Source organism: Procambarus clarkii, chromosome 34, assembly GCF_040958095.1.
Source record: "Procambarus clarkii isolate CNS0578487 chromosome 34, FALCON_Pclarkii_2.0, whole genome shotgun sequence".
NCBI classification, from domain to species: domain Eukaryota; kingdom Metazoa; phylum Arthropoda; class Malacostraca; order Decapoda; family Cambaridae; genus Procambarus; species Procambarus clarkii.
This window is the reverse complement of record NC_091183.1, coordinates 26684708-26703317: the sequence shown is the minus strand read 5'-3', so window position 1 is coordinate 26703317 and position 18610 is coordinate 26684708. Positions and strand designations below refer to the sequence as shown.

The 18610-nt window shown below is 37.2% G+C and overlaps 1 protein-coding gene across 1 annotated transcript; it reads right to left on the bottom strand.

Annotated features, from left to right (window-relative positions):
• Positions 1–15518: 15518 nt before the first annotated feature.
• Positions 15519–15911, bottom strand: LOC138371037 (uncharacterized). Its single transcript, XM_069335678.1, has one exon. The coding sequence runs from the start codon at positions 15909–15911 to the stop codon at positions 15519–15521; it is 393 nt and encodes a 130-aa protein (XP_069191779.1).
• Positions 15912–18610: the final 2699 nt, after the last annotated feature.

Genomic DNA, 18610 nt, shown 5'->3' with positions numbered 1-18610 from the left:
TTAAGTGTGAAATCATCTCATCTAGCCAACCAAACATAGATGCAGTGCGAATCATATTGCCAGGAGCCCAAGTGATCGCTCCCACCGACAGTGTGCTGCTAGGGGCACCTCTGGCTCGAGCGCCATTGAGGTAGTCCTCGAAGAAAAGCTGAACGACCTGAGGAGGATGGAGAGAAGAATAGGGGCTTTGGACGCCCACGATGCTCTGTACCTTCTCACAAGGTGCCTGGCTTTGCCCAGACTGACTCATTTCCTAAGGTGTGCTCCCTCCTTCGACAGCCCAAAATAAACAGAATATGACGCACTCCTAAGGTCAATAACCGTGAAAGTGTTAAACCTCTCCCTGCAAGATGACCAATGGGACCAAGCAACGCTCCCAGTTAGACTCGGGGGGGATAGGTATTCGCAAGGCGACACAGTTAGCATTGCCGGCATTCTTATCCTCGACCAGTGCAACAGGTGAATTAGTTAAGGAAATACTACCGGAACACCTAAGAAACTTCATTGGGATTCATGATCCCAAATTCGCGGAAGGAGCCGGTCAGTGGGACACTCTTGTCAACTCTCATCCTCGACCGACTTTTCCAAATGACTGCAAATAGTCCAAATGGGATAGCCTCATAGTGGAGAACATCGCCACATCATTGCTGGAGGCAGCTTCCAGGAAGGACAAAGAGCTTCTTCTAGCTGTGCAAGCTCCCCATGCCGGGGACTTCCTGTTGGCAGTCCCTAATTCCGCCTTGGGCACCCGCTTGGACCATCGGACCCTAAGTATTGGTGTTGCTTTGCGCCTTGCCACCCCTATCTCCACCGAGCACCGGTGTATTTGCGGCCATGCACGGGCAGACCAATACGGCAGCCATGGTCTCATCTGTCGAAAGACACAGTTAAAGACTGCCAGACATGAAGCAGTCAATGACATCATCAAGAGAAGTTTGGCTTCAGCTGGGTGCCCAGCACAAAGGGAACCTCAGTTGTGCAGGCCTGACAACAGCCAAAAACGCCCAGATGGAGTCACCCTGCAGCCGTGGAGGGAAGGTAAACAGGTCGTGTGGGACTACACGTGTGCATCCACATTGGCTGATACCTATCTACCTTACAGCGCAGCTGAGGGAGGCGGGGCGGCCACCTTCAGGGAGACCCAGAAAACTAACAAGTACAGGGACCTAGAACGTTGTTACAGGTTCGTGCCAATAGGCTCTGAGACTCTGGGCGCCTGGGGTAAATGTGCACTTAAGTTCCTGAAGGAGCTGGGCGAGGAACTCATTGGGAAGACTAGAGACCCAAGAGCGGCCAGTTTTATGTTCCAGCGCCTCAGTGTCGCTGTTCAGAAGGGAAATGCTTGCTGTATCTTGGGTACACACCCGACCCCCGAGGAACTGAACGAGGTCTTCGAACACTGATTAGTATATTGTTATATAAGTGTGTGTTTTCTGTAAACTGTAGCATTGCAATAAAATCATATAAAAAAAACAAAAATAATAGGGGTGGTAGGAGAGGAAAAGATTAAAGTATTCAGTGAGAATCCACAAGGTCTTCTCTGAACACTATTTATTTTCCTCTTCGAGGATGTGGGTCCCTTTAATTAAATAAAATACACACACACATATATATATATATATATATATATATATATATATATATATATATATATATATATATATATATATATATATATATATATATATATATATATATATATATCGTACCTAGTAGCCAGAACGCACTTCTCAGCCTACTATGCAAGGCCCGATTTGCCTAATAAGCCAAGTTTTCATGAATTAATTGTTTTTCGACTACCTAACCTACCTAACCTAACCTAACCTAACTTTTTCGGCTACCTAACCTAACCTAACCTATAAAGATAGGTTAGGTTAGGTTAGGTAGGGTTGGTTAGGTTCGGTCATATATCTACCTTAATTTTAACTCCAATAAAAAAAAAATTACCTCATACAAAAAGATATGGGTAGCTTTATCATTTCATAAGAAAAAAATTAGAGAAAATATATTAATTCATGAAAACTTGGCTTATTAGGCAAATCGGGCCTTGCATAGTAGGCTGAGAAGTGCGTTCTGGCTACTAGGTACGACATATATATATATATATATATATATATATATATATATATATATATATATATATATATATATATATATATATATATATATATATATAAAATATTTATGATCGATGTTCCCTTCGGGAATCTTAATTTTAAGATAAATAGGAAAACCAGGGATATACTGAAAATCTTGTTTCAGAATCTTTACTTTAAAATGCATAACGTTTCGAATACTTCTCGTATTCATCATAAGATCTAAAAGAAAAAACAGAAATCACAATCAAATAGCTGGTAAACAAAGAACTCATACTGAATATAATTGCCTATCAAAGAAAGGAAAATGCTTAAAAAACAAAACACTTAAGCGCACTTAAAGTGATCAATACAAATAAAACTTATTAACTGTCACATATATTAAAACTAATTTAAAATCCATTAAACTACAAGATGAAATTTATAACTACTAAAACAAACCCTTCTATTAATCTTACGTGAAGTGATCAGAAGTGAAACTTGATACCTAACACATAGATACTAAACACTATAACAAATATTTATATAATGACTACAAATCTACAAAAAATGTATGTAAAATACCAACAGAATAAACGACAATTATAAAGCACTAACCAAAATCTTATAAAAACTCAAATATTAAATAAAATTTATTTTAATTTTATTTAATATTTGAGTTTTTATAAGATTTTGGTTAGTACTTTATAATTGTCGATTATTCTGTTTGTATTTTACATACATTTTTTGGAGATTTGTAGTCATTATATAAATATTTGTTATAGTGTTTAGTATCTATGTGTTAGGTATCAAGTTTCACTTCTGATCACTTCACGTAAGTTTAATAGAATGGTTTGTTTTAGTAGTTATAAATTTCATCTTGTAGTTTAATGGATTTTAAATTAGTTTTAATATATGTGACAGTTAATAAGTTTTATTTGTATTGATCACTTTAAGTTCGCTTAAGTGTTTTGTTTTTTAAGCATTTTCCTTTCTTTGATAGGCAATTATATTCAGTATGAGTTCTTTGTTTACCAGCTATTTGATTGTGATTTCTGTTTTTTCTTTTAGATCTGATGATGAATACAAGAAGTATTCGAAACGTTATGCATTTTAAAGTAAAGATTCTGAAACAAGATGTTCAGTATATCCCTGGTTTTCCTATTTATCTTAATATATATATATATATATATATATATATATATATATATATATATATATATATATATATATATATATATATATATATATATATATATATTATTAAATATGACCGAAAAAGCAAGATTAATAATTCTAACACGAATTTTCTCAATCTTTCGTACATTTCTTTTCACTGTTGGAGGTAAATAAAAAATCAATTCTCCAAAATTCATTTTTATTTCTAGTCTGACGCGACACGAGCACGTTTCGTAAAACTTATTACATTTCCAAAGACTTTTAGTTTACAAATACACAACTGAATAGAACTTACGCATCTCCGATTTTATATCTACATTTGAGTGAGGTGGATGGGGTGAGGTGGCATTAATAGGGTATTAATTTCATCAACACAAGACAGAACACGAAACAATGGGTATTGAATAGAAGTGTTTGTAGAAAGCCTATTGGTCCATATTTCTTGATGCTTCTATATTGGAGCGGAGTCTTGAGGTGGGTAGAATATAGTTGTGCATTAATTGGCTGTTGATTGCTGTTGTTGACTTCTTGATGTGTAGTGCCTCGCAAACGTCAAGCCGCCTGCTATCGCTGTATCTATCGATGATTTCTGTGTTGTTTACTAGGATTTCTCTGGCGATGGTTTGGTTGTGAGAAGAGATTATATGTTCCTTAATGGAGCCCTGTTGCTAATGCATCGTTAAACGCCTAGAAAGAGACATTCTCTTTCTAGGCGTTTAACGATGCATAAGCAACAGGGCTCCATTAAGGAACATATAATCTCTTCCCACAACCAAACCATCGCCAGAGAAATCCTAGTAAACAACACAGAAATCATCAATAGATACAGCGATAGCAGGCGGCTTGACGTTTGCGAGGCACTACACATCAAGAAGTCAACACCAGCAATCAACAGCCAATTAATGCACAACTATATTCTACCCACCTCAAGACTCCGCTCCAATATAGAAGCATCAAGAAATATGGACCAATAGGCTTTCTACAAACACTTCTATTCAATACCCATTGTTTCGTGTTCTGTCTTGTGTTGATGAAATTAATACCCTATTAATGCCACCTCTTGTTCTGTCTTGTGTTGATGAAATTAATACCCTATTAATGCCACCTCACCCCATCCACCTCACTCAAATGTAGATATAAAATCGGAGATGCGTAAGTTCTATTCAGTTGTGTATTTGTAAACTAAAAGTCTTTGAAAATGTAATAAGTTTTACAAAACGCGCTCGTGTCGCGTCAGACTAGAAATAAAAATGAATTTTGGAGAATTGATTTTTGATTTACCTCCAACAGTGAAAAGAAATGTACGAAAGATTGAGAAAATTCGTGTTAGAATTATTAATCTTGCTTTTTCGGTCATATTTAATAATATATGTCTACAGGAAAGACTGCTACCAAAATATACTAATATATATATATATATATATATATATATATATATATATATATGTATATATATATATATATATATATATATATATATATATATATATATATATATCATTAAATATGACCGAAAAAGTAAGATTAATAATTCTAACACAAATTTTCTCAATCTTTCGTACATTTCTTTTTACTGTTGGTGGTAATTCGAAAATCAATTCTCCAAAATTCATTTTTATTTCTAGTCTGACGCGACACTTGAGCGCGTTTCGTAAACCTTATTACATTTTCAAACACTTTAGTTTACACATACACAACTGAATAGAACTTACACATCTCCGATTTGTTTATATCTACATTTGAAAGGATGGGGAATATTTATGGGGAATATAAACCTGGATATGCGTATGGAAATGTCAAGACACACAAGCCTGGAAACCCACTTCGGCCAAACATTAGCCAGATACCCACACCCACGTACAGACTAGCGAAGCGACTCAACGGCCTGCTGACTCCTTTGGTCCCTTGCTCCATCAACCTGAAGTCGCCAAAGGAATTTGTTGACTTACTGCGGGGCACACGGGCCACAGGAATAAGAGCCTCATTAGACGTAGAATCGCTGTTCACCAACGTACCAGTGGACGAGACAATCGGGATGATAGCCGACAGAGTGTATCGTGATGCAGCCTGTACTCCTCTTGACATACCAGAAAATATCCTAAGGAAACTACTCCAAGCTTGTACTAAAGAGGCACCCTTCTTGAGCCCGGATGGGCACATGTATAAGCAAGTAGATGGGGTCGCCATGGGTTCTCCCCTAGGTGTCCTGTTTGCAAACTTCTACATGGGTACCATCGAGCAAAAAGTCTTAGTCGACATTAACTTGAAACTGGCCATATACTGCAGGTATGTTGACGACATTTTTACACAGGTACCTGATGTCAGACATCTACAAGAGCTGAAGGAGGCATTTGAGCAGAGTTCCGTGCTGCGTTTCACTTACGAGATGGAAAAGGATGGGAAGCTGCCCTTTCAAGATGTAACACTCATGGAAAAGAGCGGAGGTTTCCACACTGCAGTCTATACTAAGGAAACGAATATAGGAATGTGCCTAAATGCCAACAGCGACTGCCCAGACAGGTACAAGAGGAGTGTTGTTAACGCATATGTCGACCGTGCTCTAAGCTACAGCTCAGAATGGAAGCAAGTCGACGAAGAACTCTGTAGGGTAAGGCAGGTCCTAGTCAACAACGGCTTCTCCAATGGTTTCGTCGAAGACATCATAAGAAGGAAAGTGAAACGCCATGCAACCTCTGAAGAGACAACTAACACAACACCTATACCCCCTATTAGACTATTTTACATGAACTTCTTTTCCACAGCTCATAAAACAGAGGAAAGGGTCCTGAAAGATATTGTTAGTAGAAACGTTATCCCTACAGACAAAAATCAGAGGATACAACTGACGATTTACTGTAAAACCAGAAAAACGGCCAGCCTACTCATGAGAAACTCTCCAGACACAAAGCAGAACGCTTTAAAAGAGACCAACGTCGTCTATGCCTTTAAATGCCCACTTGGGTACTGTAAGCTCCAAAAAACCCAGTATATAGGCAAGAAAACAACATCTCTTTCTAGGCGTTTAACGATGCATAAACAACAGGGCTCCATTAAGGAACATATAATCTCTTCCCACAACCAAACCATCGCCAGAGAAATCCTAGTAAACAACACAGAAATCATCGATAGATACAGCGATAGCAGGCAGCTTGACGTTTGCAAGGCACTACACATTAAGAAGTCAACACCAGCAATCAACAGCCAATTAATGCACAACTATATTCTACCCACCTCAAGACTCCGCTCCAATATAGAAGCATCAGGAAATATGGACCAATAGGCTTTCTAGAATCACTTCCATTTCAATACCCATTGTTTCATGTTCTGTCTTGTGTTGATCAAATTAATACCCTATTAATGCCACCTCTTGTTCTGTCTTGTGTTGATGAAATTAATACCCTATTTGTAAACTAAAGTCTTTGAAAATGTAATAAGTTTTACGAAACGCGCTCGTGTCGCGTCAGACTAGAAATAAAAATGAATTTTGGAGAATTGATTTTTGAATTATCTCCAACAGTGAAAAGAAATGTACGAAAGATTGAGAAAATTCGTGTTAGAATTATTAATCTTACTTTTTCGGTCATATTTAATAATATATATATATATATATATATATATATATATATATATATATATATATATATATATATATATATATATATATATATATATATATATATATATATATATATGCGGAAAATCCACAGAGAAATATGAAATGAGGTGAACGTTTCGGCCCGCTAAAGTGTTGACAAAGGCTTTAGCGGGCCGAAACGTTCACCTCATTTCATATTTCTCTGGGGATTTTCCGCATAAAATGATCAGTGTTTTGTGATCGTCAATTGCATATATATATATATATATATATATATATATATATATATATATATATATATATATATATATATATATATATATATATATATATATATATATATACATATATATATATACATATATATATATACATATATATATATACATATATATATTTATAACGTATATATGTATATATATGTACAACATATATATATATATATATATATATATATATATATATATATATATATATATATGTATATATATATATATATATATATATATTAGTATATTTTGGTAGCAGTCTTTCCTGTAGACATATATTATTAAATATGACCGAAAAAGTAAGATTAATAATTCTAACACGAATTTTCTCAATCTTTCGTACATTACGCTTCACTGTTGGAGGTAAATCAAAAATCACTTCTCCAAAATTCATTTTTATTTCTAGTCTGACGCGACACGGGCGCGTTTCGTAAAACTTATTACATTTTCAAAGACTTCACAAATACACAACTGATTAGAACTTACGTCTCTCTGATATTATATCTACATTTGAGTGAGGTGGGAAGGATGATGTGGCATTAACACAAGACAGAACAGGGGATATTAATAGGGTATTAAAAGTATCAACACAAGACAGAAACAATGGGTATTGAATAGAAGTGTTTGTAGAAAGCCTATTGGTCCATATTTCTTGATGCTTCTATATTGGAGCGGAGTCTTGAGGTGGGTAGAATATAGTTGTGCAATAATTGGCTGTTGATTGCTGGTGTTGACTTCTTGATGTGTAGTGCCTCGCAAACGTCAAGCCGCCTGCTATCGCTGTATCTATCGATGATTTCTGTGTTGTTTACTAGGATTTCTCTGGCGATGGTTTGGTTATGGGAAGAGATTATATGTTCCTTAATGGAGCCCTGTTGCTTATGCATCGTTAAACGCCTAGAAAGAGATGTTGTTGTCTTGCCTATATACTGGGTTTTTTGGAGCTTACAGTCCCCAAGTGGGCATTTGAAGGCATAGACGACGTTAGTCTCTTTTAAAGCGTTCTGTTTTGTGTCTGGAGAGTTTCTCATGAGTAGGCTGGCCGTTTTTCTGGTTTTATAGTAAATCGTCAGTTGTATCCTCTGATTTTTGTCTGTAGGGATAACGTTTCTATTAACAATATCTTTCAGGACCCTTTCCTCCGTTTTATGAGCTGTGGAAAAGAAGTTCCTGTAAAATAGTCTAATAGGGGGTATAGGTGTTGTGTTAGTTGTCTCTTCAGAGGTTGCATGGCTTTTCACTTTCCTTCTTATGATGTCTTCGATGAGACCATTGGAGAAGCCGTTATTGACTAGAACCTGCCTTACCCTACAGAGTTCTTCGTCGACTTGCTTCCATTCTGAGCTGTGGCTGAGAGCACGGTCGACGTATGCGTTAACAACACTCCTCTTGTACCTGTCGGGGCAGTCGCTGTTGGCATTTAGGCACATTCCTATGTTTGTTTCCTTAGTGTAGACTGCAGTGTGGAAACCTCCGCCTCAGAGAGACGTAAGTTCTAATCAGTTGTGTATTTGTGAAGTCTTTGAAAATGTAATAAGTTTTACGAAACGCGCCCGTGTCGCGTCAGACTAGAAATAAAAATGAATTTTGGAGAAGTGATTTTTGATTTACCTCCAACAGTGAAGCGTAATGTACGAAAGATTGAGAAAATTCGTGTTAGAATTATTAATCTTACTTTTTCGGTCATATTTAATAATATATATATATATATATATATATATATATATATATATATATATATATATATATATATATATATATATATATATATATATATATATATATATATACATATATATATACATATATATATACATATATATATTTATAACGTATATATGTATATATATGTACAACTATATATATATATATATATATATATATATATATATATATATATATATATATATATATATATATATATATACATATATATATATACATATATATATACATATATATATTTATAACGTATATATGTATATATATATATATATATATATATATATATATATATATATATATATATATATATATATATATATATATATATATATATATATATTAGGGGTACCACCTCTGGTGTACCCGTAATATATATAATATGACTCTGAAAAAATAAATTTGATAAAATTTGATAAAATGCTATGCCCAAGATTACCATCCGAGTGCCGGCAGGAAAGTGGTTCAAATAGCTTCGGCTATCACTTCCTTATGTCCGGTTGTGATGGTCAAGCGGATTAAGGCGTTCTGTAGTTACCAGTTGCGTTGCTCCTGGGAGTATGGGTTCGAGTCACTTCTGGGGTGTGAGTTTTCAGTCGCATATAGTCCTTGGGACCATTCAGGCTTGTTCGCATATATATATATATATATATATATATATATATATATATATATATATATATATATATATATATATATATATATAAATGTACCATTTAGCGGTGTAAGGCTGTGTGCCAAGTATTGACTCATAATTACTAACTGTGATGAAATGATCTATATATATATATATGTTGGAGTATTGAATGGTATATTCATGTGTACAGTGATTTACTGTGTTTATTGCCATTGAAATAATTTACTGTGTTTGGGGCCATTATTGTGATCTACTGTGTTTAATGCCAGTACAGTGAGTTACCATGTTTATTACTATTATAGTGAGCTACTGTGTTTATTGCAGTATAGTGATCTACTGTGTTTAATGCCAGTATAGTGAGTTATTGAGTTTATTGCCTTTATAGCAATTTGCTGTGTTGATTGCCAGTATTGTGTTTACTATGAATTTAAAGAAATAGACGTTTAACGCCAGGACAACAAGTACAGAGAGAATTATACAGTGAGGGGGCGTGGCAGCTGGAAATGTTCAGCGGAGGGGGAGTGTTGCCATAGTGTTGTGTTCCAGATTATAAAGAGGGAGTGATTTGCTGCCATGTACTTCGTTACCTTTTTGTTAATCCAGTGCTATAATACTTTATTTTTTAAGTAAAATACAAAACCATATTCGTGTTTGCATTATCCCTCCATTACTTGTTGCTATTGAGATTACTGAGTCCATTGAAAGAGAGAGAGTGATTGAGATATAAACCTGCCTGTTATCAGTTTTATTTAGTGTGCTCTCTGCCACTACTACCACAATTCCACAATACCACTGACGTGTTACTGGACACGGAGAACACCAGTAGGCGACCTTTTAGTTAGCAGTAGAGCCCTTTGTTGGGGCGGGCACATGATCTAGAGAGAAGTGATCGTGTTCCCACCCGCCTTCAGGCTAGGAGGCCGGCCGGAGGTAGACTGGGCGACTCTCCAGGTGAACAGTGGCACCTTGAGAATGGAGTGAAGACCCGCAGGGCTACAGTAAGTAACAGTTGTCGCTACTACTACTTGGTGGTGACTGTTGAGATTTAGAGTAACCCCGACATTGACAGGACATTAAGTACGGTTACTTACACGAAACCCCGACAATATACACACACACACACACACACACACACACACACATATATATATATATATATATTGTTACGATAATCTCCTTCAATAGAGATTTGTCCTGCTCTTTCCTATCGTCATGTTACTACAGTACATCTACAACATCTAGATACTACAAGCAAGTGTAGTACATATTTAGTTAGATACGTTTTGCCAGGTGCAAACGTATCACACACTTGCTCTCCACCTCCCCCCTCCCTCGTCGCCGATCACCAAACTAGCATTTCCAGCCTTTGGTGAATCGATGTTTGCACCACTGCACTTCTTCACCTCAGCGCCATCTACCTAGCCAATGTCTGGGTCTGTACCAGCCATTGAAGTTAGAATATTCTGTGCTCCCAAGCTGAAACAACCATCTGATATACACTCTGTCTATTAGTGGATGTTATCAGCCAGCGCTTTATTCTCAGCACCTGTTAATTTAATTTTGTCTTTATCCATTTTAGAGTAACGTCACCACTATATTATTTTATGTTGTTTTTTTATTTATAATCTTGTGAGTTTGCACTGTACATAGCCAAAGAATTGTCTTATTCATAATTTGTTTCAAATTTAATTAAAGTTTCATTGTTCATACTATTTGTTTTGCTTGTTTTGCCTTACTTTGCCACAGGACACAACAGCTATGCAGTCATCTTTTTTTTTTTTTTAATGTGATAGGCATTGACAGTTTCCATTGGGAGGACTGCCGAACACCTACACTTCTTTTTTCCATCACAATATATATATATATATATATATATATATATATATATATATATATATATATATATATATATATATATATATATATATATATATATATATATATGTATATATATATATATATATATATATATATATATATATATATATATATATATATATATATATATATATATATATATATATATATATATGTTTCATTGAATATGACCGCATATTCTGTATTTATTATTTTCTGGTTTAGGGCTTCTATCCCTCTAACTATTTTCTTAGCATCAGGGCTTAGTTGAAATAGGAGTTCTCCAAAACTCATTTTCGTACTTTTAAGGTGAAGAAAAGTTTGGTTTCTCCTTTATTGTATTATCACCTGACCCAGTGCGGGTATAAAATCAACCAGCATTGTAAGATCTGTTCATTTGAGAATGAACCATGGAGGTTCGAAACGTTGTGCAAATTGTATAAATAAGTGTAATACACTCTATAGTAAATCACTTCTTTTCTTCACCTTAAAAGTACAAAAATGAGTTTTGGAGAACTCCTATTTCAACTAAGCCCTGATGCTAAGAAAATAGTTAGAGGGATAGAAGCCCTAAACCAGAAAATAATAAATACAGAATATGCGGTCATATTCAATGAAACATGTTTGAAAGAAAACCTGCTGCCAGTATACACCAATATAAACCCACATGACCCAGCAGTCCGCAATACAGAGTTTACCTATAGGTATAGGCAAGAGTTCATTCGGCATCAACTAAACAAGAAGAAGGAAGCCCTCCAAACCCTTACAGAGCAGGCTGAGCATCTGTTAATCAAATGGACCCAGTACGACATCCCTATCCAACTCAAGCAAACCATCAACAGTGAACTATTTAACCTGAAACACCAACATAAAATTCTTGTAGACACAAAGACACTCCGTAAGTTAACAGCCCTAAACGGTGGACAGTTAAAGATCCCTCGTACTAAAGATGGCTACATTAACCTGACTTCTTATGATCTTACCCAGGACCAACGAGACCTCTTAAATCTTGGTCTAAATTGTCAATTCTTATCTAAACCAAAGATGCATAAAAAACGCCTGGAAATCGAAATGCTTCTGGACGATATCCATAAGCTAGAAGACAACAAAAAAGTCATCACCACTGACGCACTTCAAGCTGAACTACTTGTAGAAGCAGGGAAAAAACGAGGAATATAATCATCTACAATCTTAACCCCACGACTCAAAGAAGCAGCGAAACAACTAAAAAATCTGAAAGACGTAACAATAAGAAAAGCCGACAAGACAGCAGCATATGTATTGATTCCTACCCATGAATACATGAACAAAATTAGCGACATCCTTAGTGACGACTCTAAATTTCAACGAATCACGAGGAACCCCGTAGAAGACCTTAAGCGGAAAGTAAACAAAACAATTACAGCAATCAACGCAAAGAAAGGTAGTGTGCACTTCAATAAACTGCAAGGCGACTATGGCTTAGGATATGCCTACGGCAATGTTAAGACGCATAAACCAGGTAACCCACTATGCCCTATAATCAGCCAAATACCATCCCCAACTTATCACCTGGCAAAGAAACTCAATGAACCCCTAACTCCATACACTCCAAGTAAGTATAGTCTACAATCATCAGCAGATTTCCTAGAATTGGTCAAATCTACTCAGCCCGATGGAATCATCGCATCCCTGGACGTTGAATCCCTATTTACCAACGTCCCAGTCGACACAACCATAGGAATGATACTGGACAGAGTATACAGAGACGAGAGCACCCCCAAATTAGACATACCTGAGCCACACTTGAAGAGTCTTCTCGAAGCATGTACAAAGGAAGCCCCTTCCATCAGTCCGCAAGGAGACATGTATTTACAAATAGACGGAGTAGCAATGGGCTCCCCCTTAGGAGTTTTATTTGCTAATTTTTATATGGGAACCATCGAAGATAGGGTCTTCAGTAGCAGACAAAAACCAACTGTATATTGCCGTTATGTACATGACATATTCGTAATAGTAAAAGACTCAGATGAACTAATTGACCTAAAAAGACATCTAGAGAGAGAGTCAGTACTCCGATTTATACATGAAAATAGTGAAAATAACAGTCTGACATTCCTGGATGTACTAATAACAAAAACAGGAACCTCTTTAAGCACCAACGTATATACCAAGCCCACCAACATAGGATTATGCCTGAACGGTAGAAGTGAGTGCCCCCAAAGATACAAAGCCAGTGTTCTCAATGCTTATATTCGTCGAGCGCTTACCCACTGCTCTGAATGGAGCAACGTGAGTAGAGTTTGAAAGAGTAACTCAGGTATTGGTGAACAACGGATATAGCAACGCGGAAATAAACACTGTTATAAGAAGTCACTTGGACCGTTGGTATAATCCAGAACCTAGAACAGAAACCACAATACCTCCAATAAAATTATATTACAAATCAACCATGCACAGTGAACATATAAAAGAGGAAAGAAATAATCCGTAGAGGAGTAAAAAGCACTACTCCTAACCAAAACATAAACCTGATAATATTCTACAAATCCAAGAAGACTTTCGAACTCCTTATCAAAAACAGCCCGAAGCCGACGGAGAACCCTCTACAGCAGTCAAGCGTTGTATACATGTACACTTGCCCCCACGAAGGATGTAACCTTCAATCTAAGTACATAGGTATGACGTCGACCAAGCTGACGAGGCGTTTGACATGCTATCTTCAATCCGGTGCCCCTAGGAATCACATGAGACAAGCCCATGACATCACTCTTACAAGAGAAATGTTGAACAAGAATACCTGCATAATAGACAAAACCCAAGATGCAAGAAGATTACAAATTCTTGAGGCAATTCACATAAGAATAGAACAACCTACCATGAACACCCAATTCACGGAACTATTTACTCTACCCACCATGAGAGTAAGGACAAGACCAGAACATAACGATGCCAACACAGAAGACAATGTCCAACATAACAGGCCAATGACACTGGATTAATCTTTGTGTTTAGATAGGAGCTGCCTCGTATGGGCCAATAAGCCTTCTGCAGTTACCTCTATGTTTCACCTCACATTTATCCCTTATGTATCCCGCCATGTTTTCATCTTTATTGTATTATCACCTGACCCAGTGTGGGTATAAAATCAACCAGCATTGTAAGATCTGTTCACTTGAGAATGAGCCATGGAGGTTCGAAACGTTGTGCAAATTGTATAAATAAGTATAATACACTCAATAGTAAATCACTTCTTTTCTTCACCTTAAAAGTACGAAAATGAGTTTTGGAGAACTCCTATTTCAACTAAGCCCTGATGCTAAGAAAATAGTTAGAGGGATAGAAGCCCTAAAACAGAAAATAATAAATACAGAATATGCGGTCATATTCAATGAAACATGTTTGAAAGAAAACCTGCTGCTAGTATACACCAATATATATATATATATATATATATATATATATATATATATATATATATATATATATATATATATATATATATATGTATATATATGTCGTACCTAGTAGCCAGAACACACTTCTCTGCCTACTATGCAAGGCCCGATTTGCCTAATAAGCCAAGTTTTCATGAATTAATTATTTTTCGACTACCTAACCTATCTAACCTAACTTTTTTGGCTACCTAACCTAACCTAACCTATAAAGATAGGTTAGGTTAGGTTAGGTAGGGTTGGTTAGGTTCGGTCATATATCTACGTTAATTTTAACTCCAATAAAAAAAATTGACCTCATACATTATGAAATGGGGAGCTTTATCATTTCATAAGAAAAAAATTAGAGAAAATATATTAATTCAGGAAAACTTGGCTTATTAGGCAAGTCGGGCCTTGCATAGTAGGCTGACAAGTGCGTTCTGGCTACTAGGTACGACATATATATATATATATATATATATATATATATATATATATATATATATATATATATATATATATATATATATATATATATATACTAGTATAGTAGTAGTAGGCATCCGTCAATCCCGAGGGGTTGTGGAGTTGTGCCCTGGGTGTCTAGTTGTTGTAGTCTAGTTAGATGCAACTCCTGCTGTGGCTGTGAAGGCCAGCCCGAAAATGACAGTCCCGACTGCAGCGAACGCAGATAAACACCGAAGCGGTTGCGTCTGGCAGTGGTCGAGACCACCTCTGAAGTCTATTATCCTCCGCCTGCCTCTTCAGTTAATCCTCTAATTGCTGGAGTCCCTTCTGCACTTTGCATCTCCAGGCAGATCTCTCTGCAGCTACTGCCTCCCAAGTGTTGATTTCGAAGTTCATCTGCTTGAGGTCGCGTTTGCAGGCATCTTTGAAACGCAGCTGATGTCTTCCGGTGGGTCTCCTTCCTGATGCCAGTTCTCCATGCAAGAGGTCCTTCAGTATGCGGCCATCGACCATGCGTGTGACGTGTCCCAGCCATCGCATGCGTCTCTGGTTCAGGAGAGTGAACATTGAAGGGACTTCTGTTATCTTGAGTAGTGTTTTGTTGGTTACGTGGTCTTTCCACGTGATGTCAAGGATGCGTCTCAGGTTCCGCATGTGAAAGGTATTGAGCTGTCTCTCCTGGCGAGAGCGCATGAGTAGATATTTTGGTGACAGATAGCCCCACCTATGTATGTCGATCAGATAAGAAAATCAGAAGCGGTGAGCCACATAGTGCCACTCCATATTAGGTCACCCAAGGTGTGAGTGGTAGCAGTCGAAAAAACAGTGAAGATAGGTATCTATTATGTGCCACTATGATCATGTTCATTTACAGTAAAGTAGCTACCTGTGAAGGGCAATCAGATAAGAAAATCAGAGGCGGAGTGCCACTTAGAGCCACCCCATATTAGGTCGTCCAAGGTGTGGGGGCAGCAACAATCGTAAAAATAGTGAAGATAGGTATCTATTATGTGTCGCTATGTTCATGTTCATTTATACAGAAAAGTATGACAGTATATTTGTATAATAAACACTCAGGTGAGCGGCAGTTACCCCCCCCCACCTCCCTCTATGGGACAGGTGTAAAAACAGGATCCTCTCAGTAGGGGTGGTCCCCCCCCCCTCACCACCCCTCCTCATACTTGATGACCTTGAGTGTACCGTAAGAGGGACCAGCCTCCCTTAGTTGTTTTTAAGTTGGATATATTTTAAGCCTCTATACTTAAAGAAGGAGAAAAAGAAATAATCCTGATGATTTATAGATTATATTATCAAAGTACATAGGGTTAAACATAGTCGTATTGTAGGTCATCTCCCCCCACATAATATTTATTAACAAGACCTCTCCTTCTCGCCCACAAGTCCGTTGTGGGGTCTTCCTCCCCCTCCTCCTCCTCCTCCTCCTGGGACGAAGATGATGACTCATCATCTCCCAGAGAGTGAATGGGATGTAGTGGGCCTCCCTCAGGTGACTGACTGCTGACGTCATAGGGTTCTCTCTCGCTGGTGGGGCGTTGTCCTTCCTCTCCTTGTGGTTCAATGACATCACTACCTTCACTCTCGGTGGACATTCCTTGGGCTGAGGTGTTGGGGTGGGGGTCGGGTGGTATGTCTGGGTGACCATACGCTAGGCTAGTGTATTTATTTAGGTAAAAGCGCTTATCATCAAATGCACTTAATCCCCTCTTAGTATTGAATGTGGTTGCCATCTGCCCCCCTATGTTTCTTATTTGTGAAAAGTTAAAAGTATTCACTACACCATTGCTGTGTAGGGTCTCTTTAAAGTGGTTATGTGTTAAAGATCTTTGCACAGCCCGGGGAATACCCTTAGCGGTGATGGAATTTTTATTGTCAAGCAAAAGCACACTATACATTTTGGGCTTGAGTGCCACAACTTCAAGGATGTGTTTATCTGACACCTCTGACTTTAACAACCCTAAAACACCCTTTTTAGAAGGATCATACAAGGGGTGAGTTTCAGGAAAATTACTCGTATCCATCCACAAACTAAGGGGTTCTTTCCCCATCTCATTAAAGACATCTTCAGCTAGTAAGGTGAAAATGAAACTGTCTGTATCACTATACACCAGTTGTACCCTATCTGAATAGTGGTTCTTAAGTACCCTGTACCAAAAATGGTACAAGCTGTATTTTGCTAGTTCAAGAATCTGGAACCCAATGTAATTAGGATGAGTAATTTTAATGAATGGTCTGGAACTGACAGACAATAATTTATTGTCGCCTAAATGCACCATTCGTTTAAAGCGGGGATTCTTCACCTCTCGTAAAAAGACCCTAGCTGAAGTCACTAATTTGGTGTCAATGGCATAACGAGCTGGATTCAGTAGCGTTTTACCAAAAACACTGTTCGTCAGTAATTTGAAGAGTGTTTTCCTATCATTACTGGTGGAGGCATTTCTATTGTTAACGTTGGTGTTAACAAATTCTGCCATAAAATCTGACTGGTGGAACTCGTAAATTGCATGTATTGTTTCCACTTCAAGTCCTATCTCAATAAATAGTTGTAAAAGGTGAAGAGATATGAAATAATGTTTTTTGGGGAGATGATCTCCAACCAGTTTGATGTTTTTTGGGGGGAGGTGTGTGATGTTATTTGTTTCCAGAAGTCCCCTACTAAATGGTGAGATATCCTCCATACTTATTCCCCTATGGTGTAAACAAAGGGGCAGATCGTCTGTTAGTCTAGCTATTTCGGGTCTTAAAAGTTTGGTGTCAATTAAGAGCCAGTACCCTTTGTTAGAAGAGAAAGGCTGTTCTGTCATTATCTTCCCCCCGCTAATGAAGGAGTTCATCTCATCAGATGATAGTCTCCTTAGTCCCCCATGGGGCAATTTCCTAGTCATACAACTCCCATAGAGGCTGTTGAAGTCGAGATAAAGTAAGAATGAAGACCTATCCTCCTGGGGGTTAAAAGATGGGTTGACATAGCGGTTGTTAGCTTTGACATAACTCCTAACTGCAGTTGTAAAACCCCCTCGTATGTTTTGTGATAAGAGATTGTGCAACGTCACATCTGCACTTAACTCCAACGATATTCTACTACTTTTCAGGAAGCAGTCGTAGGAGTACCCTGGGAGGCTGCAATAGTGTGTCAATTCTAAAGAATATATATCATTTAGAATTGCCCTGTGGTGTGTAAAAATGTCAGCCAGTAATCCTACATCACACCTCAAATAAATGAGGAGGTAGTCTTTTAATGTCCTACACCCTGTAGCCTCCCATACTAATTTAGAATGTCTATATTCGTCCAAAGTTATACCTGATTTGTTTAGGGAGCTGTAGAACATTTCAATAGGAGGGAGTGTTGTGTCATTAAAGCAGCTGATTTTTGT